Raw genomic sequence first — 21,145 nt, 5'->3', positions numbered from 1 at the left:
AGCTTAATTTTACATTTTATGATGAAATATCTGCGTTCGGATGGGAGGAGCCTGAACTCGCAGTGCGGAGGATGAGACGGATCTCTCTAAGATGGGTGTGGATAACCTCCTCACCTACCCGAAGTAAAATGATTCTGGGTTTAGCTGCATCTCATCCTTCTACTTACTGGACCGTTTTTCTATTTGGTTCAGGCAGTTCTTCTTTTTAAGAGTTAAAATACCAAACCAGGACACAGAGCGGAAAGATGGAACCAATCCAATAAAGGCTCGATTAAAAATAGAACCAACAAGGTTTTGTCAAAGTGGAATGAAGGCAGTTTCCTGAGTTCCCTTTCTTGTATACAGCCTCACAGTTTGCCTTAGTTTACTGTCAATAACTGTGACCAGATATTTGTAGGCGTCAACAGCTTCCACAGCCTGGTCCTTCATAACAGTCATTTTCTGAAAATCAGTGATCATATCCTTAGTTTTTGAGATCTTAATCTGTAAGTAGGACTCATCGCACCACCGAACAAAGTCCTCCACCACCGAGCCGTGCCCCGTTTCTTCATCGTTAGGCAGGCTAATGACGACTGAGTCATCTGCATACTTAAAAATGACTCATCCCCGCGGAGAGCCGGTGGAGGAACAGAGCATCTCGGTCAATAACTTTCACTCTCTGTTTCCTTTTTCCTTGAAAAGTTTCAAATCCAGCCCGCAGGATTAGAATCGATGTTCTAAAAAAGCCCGCCAAAAAACAATAAAAAAAAAAGTTGTGCTTGTGATCCGTTTCCTTCATTAGAAAAGCCGTGGCATCACTAATTCACCTCTTAATCATATTCAGGCAACGTTCACATTTTTATGGCACCCCCGACTCATGCTTGTTTATTCTCTGGCTAATGTTAGGAAAATTAAGCTTTGACGCCATTTTCTTTTTATCCTTTTGCTTTTTCATCCTGAAAATATATCTTGGTCTGCACATCCTGGTTTTGACAGGGGATGGTGGACCCAGGGGAACAGGTTTCCCTCACGTTGCAGCGGGAGTTCTCGGAGGAAGCCCTGAACTCGCTTTCTGTAAAGCAGTCAGAGAGGGAAGACATCCACAAACGCATCCAAAAACTCTTCGGGTCTACAGGGTTTCAGGTGAGTAAAATGTGACGGTTTGTCATCACATGTTGGCTAAGAAAACAGAAGAAAACCTCCAATAGAATGGTTTAGATCACAGAATATCAAGAGCTAGTCCAGAACTAAATCAGTTTATTAAAAAAACAGCAAAAAAAAAAACCCAAAACATTCTGCTTTGTTTTTATTTGTGACATACAATCCATTGGAAATTGTGGGTTTAACATAAAATGTGAAAAAGTTCAAGGGCTCTGAATACGTGCGAGAGATCCAGTTACCAAAAATGGATATGAGGAAGTACTCAAACAATATTGGATAAACCTGTCTCCTTTCAGGTCTACAAAGGATATGTTGATGACCCAAGAAACACCGACAACGCCTGGATGGAGACGGTCGTCGTCAACTTTCATGATGAAGCGGGTAAGTTTCTTTTGCGTTTTTCTTGAAACCCTTTCTTAAAACCCTTCACCACAGGTGCACACTCGTCCTCTAAATATTCCTGTGATTGGCAGGCGACAGTGTGAGCGAGCTGCCTCTGCAGGCTGGCGATGACGCAGGACATGTCCAGTGGGTGGACGTGGACTCGTCCTTCGGCCTCTACGCGAGCCACTCCCACTTCTTGGAGCTGGTTGCCAGAGAGCGGCAGGCCCACTGGTAATCGGGGGACAAAAGGCTGCTCTGACGTTACGATGAGGCAAAGCAGAGCCTGAAGAGCTCTCGTCCATTCAGCACGCACGACTGCTAATGGGAGCGTTCCCACTAATTCATTCATGATATTCTGAACTGATAATGGAAAACATAAAGTGAGTTTAACCAGTTGGCATGACATGGCAAAAAGAGAAAAACAAACAAACAAAAAGAAAAGAAAAGAAAAAAGAAGTATTGTAACCCGAGGATAAGTAAAATCTATAAGGTTTATGTACATCTATGATAAAGCCATGGTCAGAGATTGTAATGCTTTTTCGATTCATTTGATCAAATGGCTCCACGGAGGATTTAAAGTGTGACCTTTTATGTTGCCATATTTATTGAATCCCCCCAAAAATTCTGCTTTGCGCCTTACGTCGGTATAGTCACCATTTGAGCTCTTCCACCTTACTGTAAAGGGCAAGGTAAAGGAAACATGGTTTAGTATTTAAATAAACAAAAATCTGACAAGTGTGGTGTGTATTTCTGCAGGGTCTCAAACTGTCTCACATAATTATCAAACATTTAGACCCTAAAAACTCTTCAAGATCTTCAAAACTACCTCTAAAGTTACCTATAATTACATCTGAAAATTATTGTATGTTTTTGTACAAAGAACGCATTCCCGCTACTGGAACTGGCTTATTTCATGTTTAGACAATTAAAATTGTCTTTTAAAGTGATTTACTGTTATCTCCTTCAGTTTAGAAAAAGGCATTATAAGGTTTGGCTTAAATGCAGGGGTTTTATCAGTTGGTTAGTACCTGCTGTCGGTACTGAAGGCTAATTATTTGTTGTAAGAACAAATTGAAGTAAAGTAACCAGTCTGTAGCAGCACCAGATTTACACACACTATTTTCATCAAATTAAATTCACTGGTATATTTACCTTGCTCAGGTTTTCATGTAAATATAATTTATTTAATGAGCTCAGATTATTACACTTAAATAATACCCATCTTAAAAATTGGAGAGAGCATCAATGCTCTGAGTGGTAAGACTTGCTTCTCATCACTCATCTGCTATAAACAGCAGATTCTCAATTGAATTTAGGGCTGGGCTTTGATTGGACCACTTCCTGACTAAAGCTTGAGGACTGAAGAATTTCCATGTATTCCAAGACCGTTTCTCGGTTGACAGCCTGCGTCTCCAAAGTCTGTTGTTTAAAATAAATTCAGTGTGTGGACCATGGTGAATACAGCTGATCAGTGGGCGTTACAGGAAGAGCCGAAGAATCCAGCTGCAATGGGGCGCCAGCTGGAGCCTCTTACAAGAAATCACTAATTAAATAAGAGCCAGTCCTAGTGGGCGCCACAAATCCAATATGTTTTTTTGTTTTGTTTTTAGCCACACATTTGCCTGTTGTTCAATATTCAAGTGATGTTTAGGTCAGTGAACAAAGTCTGCTGTTTGACCAGAGAAGGAAGCTTTTTTTCCCCACACTTGTTTAGATGCTTTTTCACTTCTTGCAGACAGAGAGAAAGAGAGAGAGAGAGACAGAGGATTTTTATCTACAAACCACTCAAGCACTAATAGCATTTGCTGTTGAAGGAAGGGAGACTGTGACCAATCTTTCATCTGATTCTGGCCAGGGCTGCATTAGACACTTTAATGTTTAATGTCCAATTATAATTGGAGGTTTACTCTAATGGCAGTGCTGGCCCCAAGAATAAACAAACCGAGCAGGTGCTTACTGCTCAGAACCAATAGAGGGCACCCAAGAGCGCTGGAACAGTCACTAGTTGTGCTTCTAAATGTAATGCTTTGTTTGTGTGGGTGATACATGACTGTGCAAAATAAAACCTCTGATCCTTGATATTAATATGTTAAATGTGATGATTGTAGTCAGACTTTAAAATATTTTAATGTTTTATTCAGTATTTTTGCAAGTCTTGCCAGCTTCCATGTGTCAGTAGCCCCACAGCATGATGCTGTCACCACCATGTTTCATTGTAGGGATGCTCGTGTCCAGCATGTTGTGCAGCATATGTTCTCCGCCACACATAGTTTTGTTTGTAGGCCAAAAGGTTTGGTCTCATCTGGCCTAAAGTGCCTTTCCTCATGTGCTTTCTATGTGGGTAAACTGTAAATAAGACCTCTTCTGACATTGTTGTGACATTGACTTGCTTCTTACTGACTTGACTTGCACTCATCCATAATAGCTAAAATTAGGACTATATTAGATATTGTGTTAGTTTGTCCGACCCAAAAATTAGATATCGTGTTAGTTTGTCCGACCCATAAATGCCAAAGATATATCTTAAAGTTTGTGTTTGTGGCACGGAAAATGTAAAAAAGTTCAAACTGTATAACATTTGTCAGGTACTGTATTTTTTTCCTTTTACAAAATATTTAGACAGAATTAAAAAGAAAATAAACAAAACGACATTGTCTGTCATCTTTGATTAGAACAGTTATTTAAATCATAATTTTATTTATTTATTATTATTATTTTTATTTTTTTTAAACTTAACATTAACATACTGTAGAGGAGACTGAAGTTAGCAGTTCGGGTAGGTGTTGCGAGTCAGCTTAGAGGGAAACTACATTTCCCATAGGTCTTTGAGACAAACGACGCCCAAAGCTGACGACGTGGCTGAGAAACGTCTCATCACCGGTTTTCAGCGGACCGGGGTGATTCAAATCAGAGAGCAGGCTGTTCTCTCATATCTAGTTCTGGACTTGTAAAAGCTGTAGGGGTCCTTTGCAACTCTTTGACCTCATCACTGTGCAGTTATGTCGGGAAAAGTCAAAGGCCGAAGTGCGGCTAACGCGGACTCCATGGCTGGCCGAGTGTCCTGTGATGAGCGCATCTTGCGGGATATTCATCAGCTGTACACGGAGGCGGACAGCGGTGGGTTACATCACTTAATTAATACCTGGTAGTAATGCAGCTGCCCTTTTTTAATTACAGTGTTTGAGATAAAGTTTGTTGTTACCCCGGTAACGCGCTGGAGTATTTCGGGAGCTAGGTGTTAGCTACTTGCTAATAAGGATTTTGTGAGTTTGGCTGACGTTGCACTTGGAAAGGTCGATGCTAATCAAGTTAGCCACCTCTGTTTTTAACCTGCATAAAGTACTTTGTTGGACAACTACGTTGTTTAATGCAAGTGTAGCAGCTTTTGTTTTATCCCTTAGGGTTCAATCTTAGCCCTGTGGACGGGAAGACATGATCACTTCTATATTTTATTTTTTATAGTAGAACCAGCGATAAAACAAATCCTAATAGTAGTTTTGCCTGTGTTTTTGTATTTTCTACAGGGTTAATTCCAGTGGCTGAATCTGTTGGTGTGAAGCTACTTCCACCCAGGAAAAAAATCACGGTGATGCTGATGGGCAACCACTCAGCAGGCAAAAGCTCTTTCATCAACTGGTAAATATGGGTGTCCACTTTGACCTCTACAAACGTCAATGTATTTTACTAGAATTGAGTATGTTTAACACAAAGGGTAACATAATTTTGAAGGTTTTATATTGAAAAATCTTAAAAGTGTGACCCGCCTTTGTATTTAGCTTGGTTCTACTCTGATACCACTAAATGAAATCCAGCTCAACCAAAGGCCTCCTGAAATCACCTGAGTGAAGTGAATAGACACCACCTGTGTGTAATTTAAAAGGTTTGCAAGATAAAACTGGTGAACAAACATCATCGTTTAGTCAAAAGAACAAAGTAGACAAGTCAAGGGTTACTTTATAAAACAAGTTTTTTCTTGTTTTTTTTTTTAATGGCTCATACAACATGTGTGCTACATTTTAAAAGAAAAACACCAAGAGTCTTAGACATCTATAGTTATGCGCTGCGTACAAGAAACGAAATACGAAATCAAATGTTTTTTATGCATTAGCAGGGTTTCCCCCAGAAAACTTGCTAAGCCCGGTGGTGGGGGCGTACCGGTGGTCCACCGGTAGTCTACCGTGTTTTTGTATTAAAAGTTGTTAAGGTGACAGAAAATATTAAAGTATTAATGTGTAATTATATGTTACAGGAAAACATCTCCAGTGAAATGCTATTTAAACCTGCAACTAGTCTAAAAACAACAAATTTGCACTTCTTTTTAATCCAAATTAAGTCAGCAGCTCCATCAGGCCCCCAAGAGCTTTAGGGGCCCCATAAACACTAATATTTTAAAACAGACCACAGATACATAAATGTAATGCTTGTTTATTGAGATTATCAATGCTGTTAAATTTGATTCAATTTCAGCATACATAAATTAAAAGATTTTAAATTGTTTAACATTTAAATGCAAGATTTTAAGGAGCTGGCAAGTTTACTTTGTAAAACTTCAAATAACAATATTCATATTGTTTTGTTACCATAGCAACAATCTGATGCTGTGAGTTTAATCTTTGAGTTTACAAATCAAAATTAGTAAACTGCGATCATAACTTATTGCTTTTTATGCTGGCCAATTAAACTACTCTCTTCTGCCATATTTCACTAACTCTAACACAAAAGCTGTTAGAAGTGCTGATGATTTTAGCAGCTATAGGGGCCCCTAAGTCAAAGTCTGCGCAAGGCCTCATGCAGCCTTGGACCGGCCCTGCACAATGAATAAATCCGCTGCACTGCGCAGAGATGCGCAACAAACGGGAGATTTGGCTTTAGTAGTTGTTCCATTTCGTGTCTGTTGAGTTTTAATCGTCACAGAAACTATTCTGGTTGGTCGAGTTTATCGGACTCGACCGTGTCTGACGGTCACACGAGTTTCTCCGATCTCCGTGCGCATCAACTCCAAATAGACAACGCATTTGATATAGTTTGATGCATCGTGTAACCGGAAAAATAATACTAAAAATAATAATAAAATAATATAAAATCAGCGTGATGCGTGACTCCGAGGAGAGAGCGTTAAAGCTCCTCACCGGGTTGAACCTGCATGATGAGGTTAGCGCTGCTCGTTATCCACAAACTCTCCGGCCAACCGGGACCACAGACATAAACTTTACAGGGAAGACAAACACAGAGCCACACGCTGGGCAGCGCTTTGAGACTTAAACACTGCACATAATTGTTCGATCAAGAAGATAAATCATTCTCACCGCTCCACAACGCGCACCTCTGAATTTGCTATAAGTTATTCCTGCAGTTCACATTGAGCTGCGCAACCAGAGCTAACGCGGCGGGTTTTAAACTCTTACCTAGAGTTCTCCAAAGGACCATAATTCCTCACCGTAAGTTGATGTAAATATCCATACAGGTCAGCCTGTGTCCAGTTTGAGTGAAAGGAGGCGCGCGCGATCCCGCTGAGGTAAAGCAGCGGCAGCGCGCGAACCAAAGCGCAGAGGCGCCAGCTGTGTGATTGGTCCGCGCGCTGTCGGGTTTAAATGCATAAACTATAAACCTATCTATTATAAACATATCCTTAAGGATAAATCTGCTCTGCTAGTGAAATGCTCAGAGCAACAGAGACGCTTGCAGCCTGGCTTAAAAAAAAACGCGATTTTTTTTTTTTCTATTTATTTTTCTTGAAACGTAAACAAGCAACGCTTAGCCTGGCGGCGAGGCTAGTAAAGCATGGCGGGCCGCCAGGCTTATAACACACTGGGGACTGGGGGAAACCCTGATTAGGTTGGCCCAATCAAATTTAATTAGGAATCTATGTGATGTGGGGAAATTGGTTTAGGGTTTTCACGTTAGATCTTAATTAAATACCCTGACGTTTGTTGTTGTAATGTGACAAAGTGCTGAAAAGTTCAACAGGCCTCGTCTCCTGTGATCCATTTTAAGTTGCCCCACATTTTCACTCCCATGCATTTGCTGTTCCCAGGTATGTGGAGGAGCACATCCAGCGCACTGGAGTGGCTATCGAGACGCAGGGCTTCAGCTTTGTTACAAGCGGTCGCAAAAGAGAGTCCCTCACGGTGAGCGCAACAGCAGCAGATTATCTCTGTGGAACAGGAATGTTGTTGGTCAAGGCATTAACACGCACATTCTTTTTTCTACCCTCCTGTCATTGTTATTAGTAGATTAATGCAGGAACAGTGACAAAAATGTGGTTTTGTTTCCATCTTTAGGGAAATGCAACCCTTCATCTATATCCACATTTCAAGCCTCTGCAAGAGTTCAAAGGTGAGCATTTTGATTCATCACCACCAAAATTTTATATATATATAAATATATATACTATGATATTTTTCAAATGGTTATCCAACCTTTTAAATTCTCCTCAAGGTGTTTCAGAGTACCTGAGCACAGAGATCTGCACATCGCGACAGAAGCGGTTCAGCCTGGTGACGTTTGTGGATTCTCCAGGCTTGGTGGATGGAGATATGAAATATCCCTTTGACGTGGACGAGGTGATCCTCTGGCTGGGTGGGTTCACACAAAAATGCTTCCAATCATTTGGACTTAGACCTCCATGGTAAAGTGCCCTTCTTCTAGCCTGATGGATTGTTCCACTTCCTGGTGTTGTAAGCGGTTCCCTCCCCTATTCAGTTGTTTAAATCTCAGCAGAAATCAACAATTTATTCTCTAAACAAATGTAAGAGCTGTTTCCCAAATGTGCACATTGTTCTTAGCAAACGCATTTAAGCAATATTACAGAAAAAGTGAAATTATAAATAAATGTGCAGGTGTGAAAGAAAACATTTTAATTAATAGTAGCAATAAGAAATGGTTGGAGGAACCTCAACACTTTTCCATTTTCAAAGGCTTTCCTTCATTCCTGTTATCCTTCTTTCTATTCCTTCTACTTTTCATTTGTTTTGTGTATCATAATGTTTTTTTTCTTATAGTCTACTCCTGACTTATGAGGATTTAAAAAAAAGTTTAGCCTACTTGAACCTCATGTTTTCTTGTCTTTCCCATTTTTAGTAATAGCCTTAAGAGTCAGTTGTGTTTTTGAGATACATTTATATTTATGGAAAGCAGAAAGTCGTGGATTACAAATGTAAGCTTCCTTCATGGTGTTAAATTTTAAAAAGTTGAACTTACTTACAGTATTATGTTATTGTATTTTTATAGGAATTGTTATGGATAACATTAATTATTGGTATATTAAAAAGAGGATTTTTCAAACATTTCAGCTAATGCTTTAGAAATAAAAGGTGAAAATATTTTAAGGGTTTTCATGTTTCTTTTTCAGATATGCCTTAATTTTATTTACTTTGAAATACTGAATTACTGAATTTACGTCTCATGTTCAGCTCAATATGAGTACAACAGGTTCTTCTGAAGCTTTGCTCTCTCTGCTTTTCTTTTGTAAACAAAACCATTTATTGCCTCAAAGAAAAAGATAAACCTCCAGTTTTCTACTCCAGCTCTTACAAAGTACCGACTTCTGTTTCTGAGTGACTAAGCAATATATTGATGTACTCTAATATCCAATTGTTTTATTTACTTTATTTACTCTTGATCATATATACATGTGACCCTTTTTTTTGCTAGATGATTCTGTCTTCTGTGGAAAATAATGTATTTTGTTATTGTTACTTTCAGGAGAACTTTGTGACCTTATCCTGGTTTTCTTTGACCCCATGGGTCAGGCTCTGTGCAAGCGCACCCTCAACATTGTGGAGTCCCTGAATGAAAAACATGGCGACCGGCTACACTTTTATCTGAGCAAGGCGGATGAAGCTGGTGGAGAGTCAGACAGACAGGTAAACTCAGCTACAGAGCTGTCCAGGTGCTCTTCTGCATTGGTGTGGAGGGAAAAATATTCATATGTGCTACACTTTTTCCACATTTTTCTCTTTCAAAATGGTGGACCACACATGTAGAAACAAATGTGTGGTCCACCATTTTTAACAAACAGTTTAGGCTGAACAGTGTAGATGACTGTAAAGCGGTATTTGATGGAATCCACTTCCAGATTGACTAATTAATACTTGTTTTTGTAATTATGTTAGAGAGTAATGATGCAGATTGTTCAGGAGCTCTGCAAAAGACCAGGACTCAACAAATGTGGGTTCGACATGCCCACCATTTACATTCCCAATCCCAACAAGGTAGGTCAGATTTCTGACATTAAACATGTGCATGTTAAGTCATTAATTACTTTTTTTAATTTATCATTTCTGTGCCTCTGTTTCCAGCCCAGTCGCTGTGTGAACCAGATTGAGGAGGTCTGTCGTGCCATCGAGAAAACCATCAACCAGACGGTCCAGAACACCCTCAACTCCCTGGAGAAAGACTGTGAGCTCATCTGCGAGGCCATCACGGATAAACTCATCAGTGACAGGTGAAAAACACACTTCACAACTTATTTCTATGATCCTATTTTTGTTCTGATTGGTCCACTTGTCTCATTACCTTTTATTTATTTTTGAGACTAATAACATACAGATTTTTAGCAGGCTTCTAACATATTTTTGAGAGTTCAACAAAAGCAAGGAATTTGTCTTTTTGAAATCATTAAACTTAATAGTCATGCAACAAATGTAGAGATCGTTTTTAACTCGGATGTCTGGAAAGACCTTGGAAATTTGAGTTTGGAAATCGGTGAACATTTGTGGAAATGTTTGAAGTGCTCCCTGGATCAGTGATGCTTTCAGAGTGTAACTCTGATCATTTGATCCACAGGCAGAACAGTTTGCAGAACAGACGCGCCCGCTGCCAGAGCTGCTTCCTGTCCCTGTTGGGTTTCTGCATCCCACTGGCTCTGCTGGCCTTACTGTTGCTGGGGACGTTGTCCAAAGAGCTACTGGACATGGCTCTGGGCCAACAGGGCAGAGAGACTCTCTCGCTGTATCTGGTGAGCGTCCATCAGGTGCAAAATCAACCATTTTGTTGCCATTTTTTAAAAGTGTGGCTAAAATTTGTGGTTTCTTTGTGTTGCACAGACTCCAGTAGTGAAAATATTTGACTCCCTGTCTGGGGAACAGCAGCTTTATTCCTGCGGTGGACTGGTCCTTCTCTCCTTCCTCCTGCTCATCGTTGCTCGCTTTGCCCTCAGGTAGGAGGCATCAGAACCATCTGTGCCTTCAGTTTGATCAAATATAACTCGGTCACTGTTGAGTGTTTGTTCTTTCTTCTTTTCCCCAAGAAATGTGCAATTATGTTGTTTTTTTTTCTTGCTTGTATAACCTTTTGTGCTAAGTTTGGTTATTGTAAAACAAACAAACAAAAAAAATTCAAATAGGAGCCAAATTGAAAAAAACATCAAGTCAAACAACTCCTTTTTTTATTTTTTATTTTATGTGATAAACCAATACAAAGAAGTGTTTAATTTTAAAGTGGAAGGAACTGAATTATTGGGGCCTTTTTTTCTTGACTGTCTGCAGAACTCGGCCGACTCTGTCAGGCAAACAGAAACGGCAGCTTCAGGAGAAGCTCGAATACATTCAGGAGGTGGTTAAGACCAAAAAGGTATCTTGATCCACTTTGACCTGGTCATGGCGGGGAATGATGGGTTTGGGTTTTAACGTTTTGTTTTCTCCCTCTAGAAAAATCTCTATGAGGAATATCTGCGCCAGAGTGTTAGTGATCATGACATGGACTTGTAAAGAAAAAAAGAAAAAAAGTTCCTCGCAATGACTTGGGACCAACTTGCCAAGATTCCACACCAGCTCAAATACGTGTCTTTCTTTTTATTCCAAATATACGTGGCATTCAACGGAAAACCCCTCCATGATCTGGTGCATTGACTTGGGTACAGCCTGTTACATGAACTTTTACACTATTCTACCTGTACATGACATGAACTTGTTACTGATCTTATTTCTTCTGAGCATTTCCTGTCTGAGTTCTGTGCCTCTGTCCTTTTCCAGGTAATTCAGGTGTGAACCACTCTATAACACAAAGACGTTGAAGCTATTTATAGCAACATATAGCACTGAATTGAGTCTCTTTGTAAACATTTTCAACTTTGAGGGTGTTACCCAGAATTTTATACAATATTTTTTCATCAAGATGTCACAAATTTGTATAATCCCTAAAAATATCTGTAGTTTAGTAAGTAGAATAATCAATTAAAACTTCTGCAGTTCTGATTGTTTGCCAGCAGTCATGGAATTGCATAGGATTGCATTTCAACTTTTTGATTTTCTCTCCACCTTGTCGTGATTTAAATAACTAAATAAACGGTTCAATCAAGAAGGATCTGGGAGAAAATGTGTATTCATACACACCACCTTAAGGGCTTTTATCATTATTTATCTGTACTTAAGTTGGGTTACACTCATTTAATGATTTAATAAAGGAGACCAGAAAGATTAAAGACCACATACTGTAAAGAATAAAGCTATAAAAGCCTTCAAAGAGTTTTATTTGAAAAATCACATGAGCAGGCTCAAGTAATTTTTGGAGTGAAACATCCTTGAGGTATTTTTGCAGTTTCCCTACACCCACCTGAGGTCCCAGTGTGTCATGCTCCAGTTTTATTCTCGATTCATGTAGTTCTGTAATAAGGCGGTGAAAAAGCTTGTGTATCTGGAGCTAATTCCTAAGATCATGAGATAAAAATATCAGACATTCAAGATAAACGAGGACTGGAAAGTCTGGAATTGACTAATTCAAGTGTGAAACAAGCGAGTAATCTTGTTCCCTCCATTCTTTTAAGGGTTACCATTTTTAGCACCTACAAAAACCTGATGGTGTTACTGTTTTCAGAGGCTTTAGTTATGTGGTCACCTTATAAAACGTCAAAAAAAAAAAAATGACGGACTCAAATGTAACGCCTTTCAGTGGTAATGAAAGTTTCTGGAGGTAAAATTAGTTTGTAAAAGCATAGCTGGAACTAGATTAAATTAGACTTTTTAGGGGGTAATTTACCAAACTTAAATTAGTCATAAGTTTCCATTAAAATTAGTCTCACAATTTCTAAAAATCCAGCATATATCTTTGATTTGCAACTTTCTGTTGGAACGGGGTGCGAGTGTTTTGCTGCAGGAGGGACTGGTGCGCTTCACAAAATGAATCACGTCATGGAAAACTACTCGTACTGTGTGGAAATATTTAAAAGACAGCCAGATGAGTTTTCAAACTGGATAATGACCTGAAGCATACTTCCAAATTAGTTGCAAAGTGTCTTAATGACAAAGTCGATGTTTTGGAGTGGCTATAACACACTGACCTCAGCACAACTGAAAACTGGTTAACTGGGTTGAAAATGTCAGTGAAGCAGCCTACAAATGTGACTCGAAGCAATTCTGACAGGAGGAATGGGCCAGAATTTCAGCAAACTATTCTAGAGAGCTTGTTGAATGATGCCCAAATATTTGAATCAAATCAGGAACTAATTAAGTCTTAAAAAGCTCCTATTGTTCTGCCATTTAGCAAATAAAGTTATTTGCAAAAAGCATAATATTCGTGTTGTCAGGCAGATTCTATTTATATGACTTCTTGAATCTGGCACTAATCAGGTCCTGGGTGTGGCTGGCAAAAAATAAACCAAGGGAATGGTTAACCAGTTAACTCATGATTTTAAAAGGGGGATTGGGTGCGTCATAAAATGCAAGCTTTCAATTTTAAAGATGTTTAGCAACTCTGTTCTGTATATTTTGTCTGCTTATTCTAAAGAAACTGCTACAAATATACATTTACAAAATTTTCTCCAAGTAAAATTTATAGTATTTAAAAGTAACTCCCGCAATAAAACTCTTACATATTTAATATCTCATAGATACAGTGAAATAATAAACACTTTTCCTGGCTTCTTTCTGAGTGTTTGCTTGAATGGCATCCAGGGTCAGGACTTTGTGAACAGGAAGGAGGTTGACGTGTTTTCCGCAGGCTCAGACCGGGGAAAGTTGTTTCCTGAACTAATGCTTTCCACACCAAACCCTCGCCCTCCTACAAAATGACTGAAGCGGACTTTAGGAACTGTTAATACTCGTGTTTTTCTTCGTTTTTTCATTTTTTTTTATTTCTCGCCCATGTTCGGTTTGTTATTGAGCTGTCTGATGAGAAGATGAGTTCGGAGAAGGAAGACACAGGTACTAAAAGCAACAGGTTTAACTCTAATCTGCTCTCACAAACAATTGCGAGACAGTGTAATTAGATTTAAAGCTTGAGTTTTAATTTATTTTTAAATGTTGGCTTGTTTCTAGTGTCGGGTTAAAGCTTTAGCTTGCTTACATTATCAGATAAACGGCCTGTTAGCATGATTGACCATTGAAATTAACTGCAGCGGCTAGGCAGCAGCTAATACATCCAGCTAACAAAATTGATACATTGGAAGACAGTTTTATAAAATATTTGCTTTATTACTAACTATAAGAGTTAGTAATGACGCAAAGTAACATTAAATATTAGTTTTTAAACCAGTTACCCACACCTGACAAAAGGAGAAGCGATTCCGAAAGTAAATGAGAAGTGGAAGCGAAAATGCCTATAATTGCATGTTTTTGAATGGTTACTGATGCATTAAATGAAGTTTTAGAAATGTGAAACCTTTCTGTGTAAAGTTTGGTTATTTTTACATCTTCTTTTACTAGCTGTGCTATTTTGAAAGTCAAGATTACCTGTTGCTTATCATGAAATAAAGTAAAAATTCCTCAAATGCTTGTTTAGGTGTCTTAAAATATGCCTTAAAATAAAAGTCTTTTGCAGTTTGTATTTTAGTAGTTTTGTTAAAACATAAACGGTGATTATATTTTTCCCTTTTTACAAAGCTGTCCACCTGAAATCTGTTGTCACAAATAGCTAAAGTACTTGTTTCTAATTGTAAATGAAAAACAGATTTAAAATGCGTCATGTTTGATGTGACATATCCAGGTGCATCTCAGGGAATGAGAATATTATCCAATATCATTTCTATTGTTCAGTTCAGAAAGATATTCCATATACAAGAACATCTTGTATTTCAAGTGTTATTCAATTTTTTTTTATCATTTTGGGTTATAGCTAATTAAAAACTGGCATTTGGCATTGGCATTTTTTTTTAGAAAATTGTTATGGTATGGCCTATAGTCATGGAGAGTGCTGACTTGACAGCTGTCTGTCAAGCAGTCTTTCACATGGAGTGGAAGTTATAAACGGTCATTGCTAAAGAATCTGGTTCTTGGCAGAAGACTGTATTTAAGCATTGTGATGGCAAATTTTGTGGAAGGGAAAAGTGTGATAAAAGCAGCACAGGGATAAGCACAGCTTTGAGAGGATTTGAAGCCCATTCAGCAAGGAGTGAATTGTGGCTGCAGTTAGTGTTTGGTCTCCTGTTTTAATATCCTGGGTGAGTTGTAATGTTTATAGAAAATAGCTGGGTAAATATTGAAGTTAAACCTGCTTTGCACTTTTCTTTTTCTATTGTTTAGATTTGTAATCCTGTTTAGGCTTTCCAAAAGACTCCAAGCATCATCTGCATGTCAAATTATGGAGACATTTCACCATGTGCAGTTTCCCTTAAACAGTGATCTCTCACGTCTAAAAAGTAAAATTTTACTCTAAAAGTAATTTTACCTGTGATGTTATTTAATAAGTCTTATGTGATCGAGTTTTGACATGAACTACATTAATTTAGAAAGAATTATGCATTCTGCAATGATAGTGGTGCACTAGTCATCAAATTATTTTCAATATATAGATTTTTTAAGAGCTCAAAATAAGAGTTTGACTTCTTAATTTCTTATTGAAATACCAGTTTGTGTATAATTAAATCAAAAGATTTTGAATTTATTAAGTAGGTGGAAATTAAAGAGAAAATCAAAACATGTTGTAATAATTTGCCAGCATGTGCAGATTTGTCTCAGTTCTGCTGAGACTTTATTTCCACTAAATAAAATATTGGTTTTAATGAGCTACGTGTAAAGTTTTTTTTCTTTAATCATGGGTGATAGCTGAAATCTGGGGTTTGTAACACATTATCATTTAATAACATCCTGGTTTGTATTAACTTTATATTTAGATTTTAGCATAAATTAAACTATTCAGCATTTAAAACATAATGCTAGCATTTGAACATGTTTTTTTTTGTCTGCTTTCAGGCTAATAAGAGTTTTTCTTTCATTCATTTCTTTATTTTAATGTTTTTATGTTGGTCTAAAGTACTGCAGTCTTTGCCCTGTGGCCAAAATTGTCAAATTGGATCCGAGTATAAAAAAAATAAATAAATAAAAAAATTAAATAAAAACACAAGAAATATTTTATTGTGCAATGTTGTTTTTATTCGCTCAAAAATAAACCAAACATTATTACTAGGATCATCGAGCAGATAAATCTGCACTCTGCTGTGGGACTGGAATTACAATTGCCACTTCAAAGTTTTGAAATCGGGGAACATCTGCCCTATCGAAGTGATCAGAAGTCATCTCTCTGAACGGGGGTTTCCTCATCCCACAGGCAATTCTGCATCATGCACCGGTGGTTCATCTGCACACTGTCAGCTGTCAGTATTCGTTTTTAAACAGATTTAGTTACCTCCACCATGCACTCTGTGCGTAAAGTTGCGCATCTCCTCCAAGTCGTCAGGAGTGCGAACTATAAGCCGTCGAAATGACAGAGAGCAAACACATTAAAATAATAGAAAATAACATTTTCTGTGTGAAATTATGCAACTAAAGTAACAGATTCATACATTTCCCGATTTCTCCCAGGAGTGTCAACATATGGACATTACTGCGTATCAGATTTCCTGTGGGGAAGTGTAATAAACGATAACTCTGTGTGTGGTTTTCAGTGGCGAGCCTGCAGGCCCAGCTAGCTGAGTACCAGGCCCAGGCTGAGCACTGGCAGGGCGTGGCGACCATCTGCGAGCTGAGCAAACAGGAGGAACTGGCCGAGCTGCAGAAACAATGTGATGAGGAGATACAGTCTCTGCAGGAGGCGCTCAGAGGTCAGGAGCTGTGTGTGTTTGCACTATTTTGGTTACATTGCTCTAAAAGTTTACACAGCTAAAGTTATGAGCTGCAACTAAAGTCATATCTTGTTGACATTTTTGGACCCTGTTAGTCTAAACGGGATTTAGAAAAGCATAACAGAAAATTATTTTCATTAGTTGCCTAATAGGGCATTAGATTTTTTTATTACCCCAAACCTGTTTCTGTTTGGATGATCAGTCCAACTATCACCTTTGAATAGAAATTAGATTTGATAAATGTTTTAGTTTGCATTGTCCACACGTCATTTCTAAGATTTAGTTTAGTTTCTCCCACCTTAAATTAAAGTTAGACATTGAAAGTCAAAATGAGGCTTTCTTCAGGCTTCTGAGAGACTAAATAATTCTAAATAATATATTCTTTCAACAGTTAAATTAATATTTTGAAACTAATCTCTTATTTAAACTAAGCCTTCTAATTTGTTCTCAGAGTAGAACAGGATCAGTACATTTTTATTTGCTTTTCATTTGCTTAATTGTTTTTTACTAATAAATATTAGTGAGCAGATGATCAATAAAAATAGCAATTCTTGATTTTTAGCGATAAACGTTTGCCGATTTGACCTCATAATCTTTGGTTTATTCCACGTCATCAGAGACTGCAGCTCAGTATGAAGCCAGGATAGCAGTGCTGCAGTCCCAGCCAGTGGACTGGAGGAGAACCGGTGGACACAGTGCGGTCAGTTTGCTTCTCTTTTAATATTTTATGTATTTTAGTCTGAATCTCATCGATTGTTTTCTGTCTATCAGACCAGCAGCAGGAAGGGCCGGGGCGACGCCGACGTCTCCACTAATGACTCTCCAGCGCCGGCTGTCAACAGCTCGAAAGAGGATGAAGGGGCTTCGCCGGCGGACCAAACGCGAAGTCGACCCGCAGAGTCGGAGACGGCGGCAGAAGGAGAGGGCTCGCCACTCTCGGCCGAGGGTTATTTCTCACTACAGAACTGTGACTCGGCGTCGCTGTCCTCGTTCTCCCTGGACACGCCGTCTCTGCCCAGAAAGCTCCTTGCTCAGGACGACACGGATTCACTGGTTTCCACGGGAACGCTGGTTCCTGAAGCCATCTACCTGCCGCCAGCCGGACACCGCCTCGTAACGCACAGCGACTGGGACGCCATGAACGCGCAGGTCCGGAGACGGCAGCGTCTGGCTCTTGGGCGGCGGCAGGTCAGAGGGTTTTAGTAAACCTGTGCTGTGTTTGGCAGCTGTCGGAGCTGCGAGGGGAAGTGAGCCGGCTGCAGGCGGAGAAGGAGGAGCTGGAGAGAGAACTGGATACACACACCCACCAAACCCACAAACAGGTGGGACACACTGCTCTGATTGGCTGATATGATTCGATGATACGATGTGTGATCATGTTTTTTGTGCTGCTGTTTGTTTAAAGCGTATTATTTTTGCATCCTCATTTATGCATAAACAAGAGATGATATGTAATACAGTAAAAAATTGCTTAATTTTCTGTGTGATTCCAAAGTGTGGCCTCAATTAAGAACAGCACAGCACATTTGTGCAGTGAAAATTGGATGTTTTCTGATTGGTGCATCTCCAGAGTTAATCAGCTTCGTCTGCCAGAAATGTGCACATTTGAATAAAAGTTGTTTGTTGGTGTTCAGGTCTCGCTGCTCCAGTCTCAGGTCCAGGCGTCAGAGACGCTGCTGCAGGATTTACAGAAATCCTTCAGCCAATCGCAGAGTGCTGTGCAGAGCCGGCTGGTGAGTATAACAACACTGATCTGAAAAATTTGTCTAATGAAAGTGTTGCAAAAATTACTGTTGATTATAATATATTTACATATTCATTATGATCATATAATAATAGCTGTCTGCATCCTCCTCCACTTACTGGACCAGACAGAACCTAAACATGCCTGTTCACCTTCCAAATCAGATTCTGCACGTGTGTAACTTTCATATTATGTGACGTATCAGAAGCATGCGTCAGGAACTTTATAAATAATATGTTTAGCGATATATATTTTAAAATAAACTATTAAAAAACAGCATTTTTTCCAAATAAAGTAAGGGTTTCATAAACCTCAAATTGGAGTTTTTGAACTCGCGTTCATAGGGGCGATTAAATGCATTTTAGATCAATTTAAACTCCGTGAAATACCCCTTTAATTAAAATTGCAATCCTCAATCATGAGCATTATTTTCTCCTTGAACATAAAGGGCATCTTTTTTTTCTTTCTTTTTTTTTTTTTAGGGAATGCATAATAAAAATAAAGTGCGCTTCTAAATGCCTGAAACCAACCTCGCTCTTTTCTCCCGTGCAGGCAGAGCTGTCCCTGTCTCAGCGGAAAATGTGCTGTGAATTGTCCAGGCTGAAGGGAGAAGAGGTTGACGAGAGCTTACCAGACTCCATGTCGTCCCTCTCGAGCGCACAGCATGTAAATCCACCATTTTTAAAACACTCTCTTACAGAACACCTCACTCAGAAGAGCTGTCCCAATTTGTTTTTGTTAAATAAAATCAATTCAAACATATTTTATAGTTTACCATATTCCTGTAGGGGGCGCACTGTGAGGAGCGGCTTCGCATTGAGATCGTCAATCTGAGGGAGCAGCTGGACAGCCGGACGGAGGAGAACGGTCCGTGGACAGTTTATTTATTTTTTCCTAATCTGTGATTATCCTGCTAACTTTTGCAATGCTGAAATAATTTCTTCCACTCCCTTCGCGCCTCGTGGCCGCTGCTGATTATGACCACTGTCATCAGATGTTTTAGAAGGTGAGTGAACATCATGCTTTATCGTCACCCTGCTCACAAATTAACCTCCCCTGAAGGATATTGTTTCATTTTAAACGCCTTTGGTTAACTATCTGTGCAGTAATAAGTCTCACGGCTGTAAAGTTACGGAGCTGCGCTTGTGATTGCCTCCGCAGTGCAGCTGTCCACTCTGAGGACGGAGACGGAGAAGATCCAGGCTCAGAGGGACCAGCTGCAGGCTCAGCTGCTTTCCTGCCGCAGTGAACTGGACGCCCTGCGGGTGGCGCTCACTCATTTGCAGAGCTCGAACAAAGGCCTCGTTCATGATAAAGTAAATAAAACTTGATCACAAACTCTTATTTTGATGCGGTTTCAGCTATTTGAGGTAGTACTGTGTGCTACATGGATGTCGTGGTGTACTATATTTGTAATGTATTTATCTGCAATTGCCCCTCAGGGACAATAAAGTTGATCTAATCTAATCTATTTAGTCACACTAGTGAAATCTGTATGTGCTGTGTGTAGAGGAGCTGACGATGGTAGGCTTTAAATAGGCCATTCTGATGGATACATGTGCTTTGATTTAAATGTGGGGTCTCAAACTTTATCCCCGTGGGCTCAGGTCCTGCAACTTTTAGATAACACACTTAATATGTGTCTGAATTACCTCCTCAGCAGGAAATCGAGTTCTAGAGAGTCCAGCTAATGACCTAGTTATTGAAATCGGGATCCCAGTTCTGCAGTTTGAGACAACTGATCCAAAATCTTCCTTTCGTACAGCTCTGGCTGTATGTTTAGGGTCGTTGTCCACCTGGAAAGTGAGGTTTTTTTTTGTAAAACTCTGTTTCTCTATTTCTTTGGCTCTCAGGCCGTTCTTCACCAACAGTGTCTGGAGCTCCGAAGCCAAGTGATCAGTCTCCGCTCTCAGGTGGACACCAGCCAGACCGTGCAGAGGGACTTCGTCGAGCTCTCGCAGTCGCTTCAGGTGCGGTACGAAGCGATGCCCAGCGATGAGGTGTAAGCTGTCAGAACCGCCCTCGCACGTGCCCCCGCTGACATCTCATCCTCCGTCTCTCTGTCTCTCTCTCTACTCTCCAGGTGAAACTGGAGTTGATCCGGCAGGCGGGGAATCTGGAACAGGTCAAGGAGATCCTGGGGGAGAGCGTCGGCGAAGCGGAGGCTCAGCCGGCCGACGCCTCGTGAGCGTCGGCGGAGGAAAAGCTCAGGAAACCAAAGCCCAACGTCGAACATATCGCCCAGACCGAGACGGTCCACGCGCCGAACTGACAGGCCAGATAATCCAACACTGATTTCCTTTTTCGCATTAAGACACTGGAACCTCTCACAGACGGTATCGTCTGCTTTCCACTAGCTTAATGAAACGGTTGATCGAGAACCGTTTTTATATTTACTTCTGGTAACACATTCCTAACGCTAACCTGAACGTAATTTTGTTCATGAAACTGACACTCGTCTGCGCAACACTCGACTCTGCAGTGATTCTACATATTTAAGCAATATTTCTGAGTGAAGAAGGACCTGTATGCAGCTCAGTGCAATAAGGATGTATAAAGCAATGCAAAATAGAGGATTTTTTAATGTATTTTTGTTTTTATATGTAATTAATCTACTTGTTGTCACTTATTGGGCGAGTAGACGTGGAACCCGTACCTTTTAAATTTGAGAACTGAGATTAGAAAACGAATGCGTTGTATTAGTAGAGGACTATAAATGTGTAGCATCTTTTTTTGTTTGTTTGTTTTATTACACACTGAAGATGAAAAACAAGTTGTCACATTATGTTGCTCAAGCATTAAGGTCACAATCAAATAGGTATAATAAAGTTCTGCGGCTCAGAGCTCTTTGCAGTTTGACTGTACATGCAGACAGATTAAGA

At 39.6% G+C, this 21,145-nt stretch overlaps 3 protein-coding genes across 3 annotated transcripts in view; all 3 read left to right on the top strand.

Moving 5' to 3' along the window:
- nudt9 (nudix (nucleoside diphosphate linked moiety X)-type motif 9) overlaps window positions 1-3,603 on the top strand; it is a 7,289-nt gene extending 3,686 nt beyond the window's left edge. The window contains exons 6-8 of the mRNA XM_007574217.2: window positions 976-1,122; window positions 1,437-1,521; window positions 1,614-3,603. Of these exons, the coding sequence (XP_007574279.1) occupies window positions 976-1,122; window positions 1,437-1,521; window positions 1,614-1,759 (378 nt within the window). The 3' untranslated portion in view covers window positions 1,760-3,603. The remainder of the gene's footprint in view (window positions 1-975; window positions 1,123-1,436; window positions 1,522-1,613) is intronic.
- Window positions 3,604-4,346: 743 nt separating this feature from the next.
- On the top strand, window positions 4,347-11,972 carry LOC103153336 (uncharacterized). The gene is made up of 12 exons (XM_007574216.2): window positions 4,347-4,641; window positions 5,049-5,160; window positions 7,559-7,652; window positions 7,806-7,860; window positions 7,963-8,103; window positions 9,229-9,389; window positions 9,639-9,737; window positions 9,825-9,970; window positions 10,312-10,483; window positions 10,572-10,684; window positions 11,013-11,097; window positions 11,175-11,972. Exons 1-12 carry the CDS (start codon window positions 4,524-4,526, stop codon window positions 11,232-11,234), a joined length of 1,356 nt encoding a protein of 451 aa, XP_007574278.1. The 5' UTR covers window positions 4,347-4,523; the 3' UTR covers window positions 11,235-11,972.
- A 1,413-nt stretch (window positions 11,973-13,385) lies between these two features.
- rabep2 (rabaptin, RAB GTPase binding effector protein 2) lies at window positions 13,386-21,105 on the top strand. The gene is made up of 12 exons (XM_007574215.2): window positions 13,386-13,664; window positions 16,343-16,498; window positions 17,137-17,219; window positions 17,291-17,668; window positions 17,746-17,841; window positions 18,154-18,252; window positions 18,816-18,929; window positions 19,052-19,130; window positions 19,258-19,269; window positions 19,425-19,579; window positions 20,117-20,233; window positions 20,347-21,105. The coding sequence occupies exons 1-12, from the start codon at window positions 13,640-13,642 to the stop codon at window positions 20,449-20,451; spliced, it is 1,419 nt and encodes a 472-aa protein (XP_007574277.1). The 5' UTR covers window positions 13,386-13,639; the 3' UTR covers window positions 20,452-21,105.
- The last annotated feature ends 40 nt before the right edge of the window (window positions 21,106-21,145 follow it).

The sequence above is a fragment of the Poecilia formosa genome, unplaced genomic scaffold (assembly GCF_000485575.1).
Source record: "Poecilia formosa unplaced genomic scaffold, Poecilia_formosa-5.1.2 Scaffold346, whole genome shotgun sequence".
Lineage (NCBI taxonomy): Eukaryota > Metazoa > Chordata > Actinopteri > Cyprinodontiformes > Poeciliidae > Poecilia > Poecilia formosa.
The sequence above is the reverse complement of the archived record's forward strand: the minus strand, read 5'-3'. Positions and strand labels throughout refer to the sequence as shown.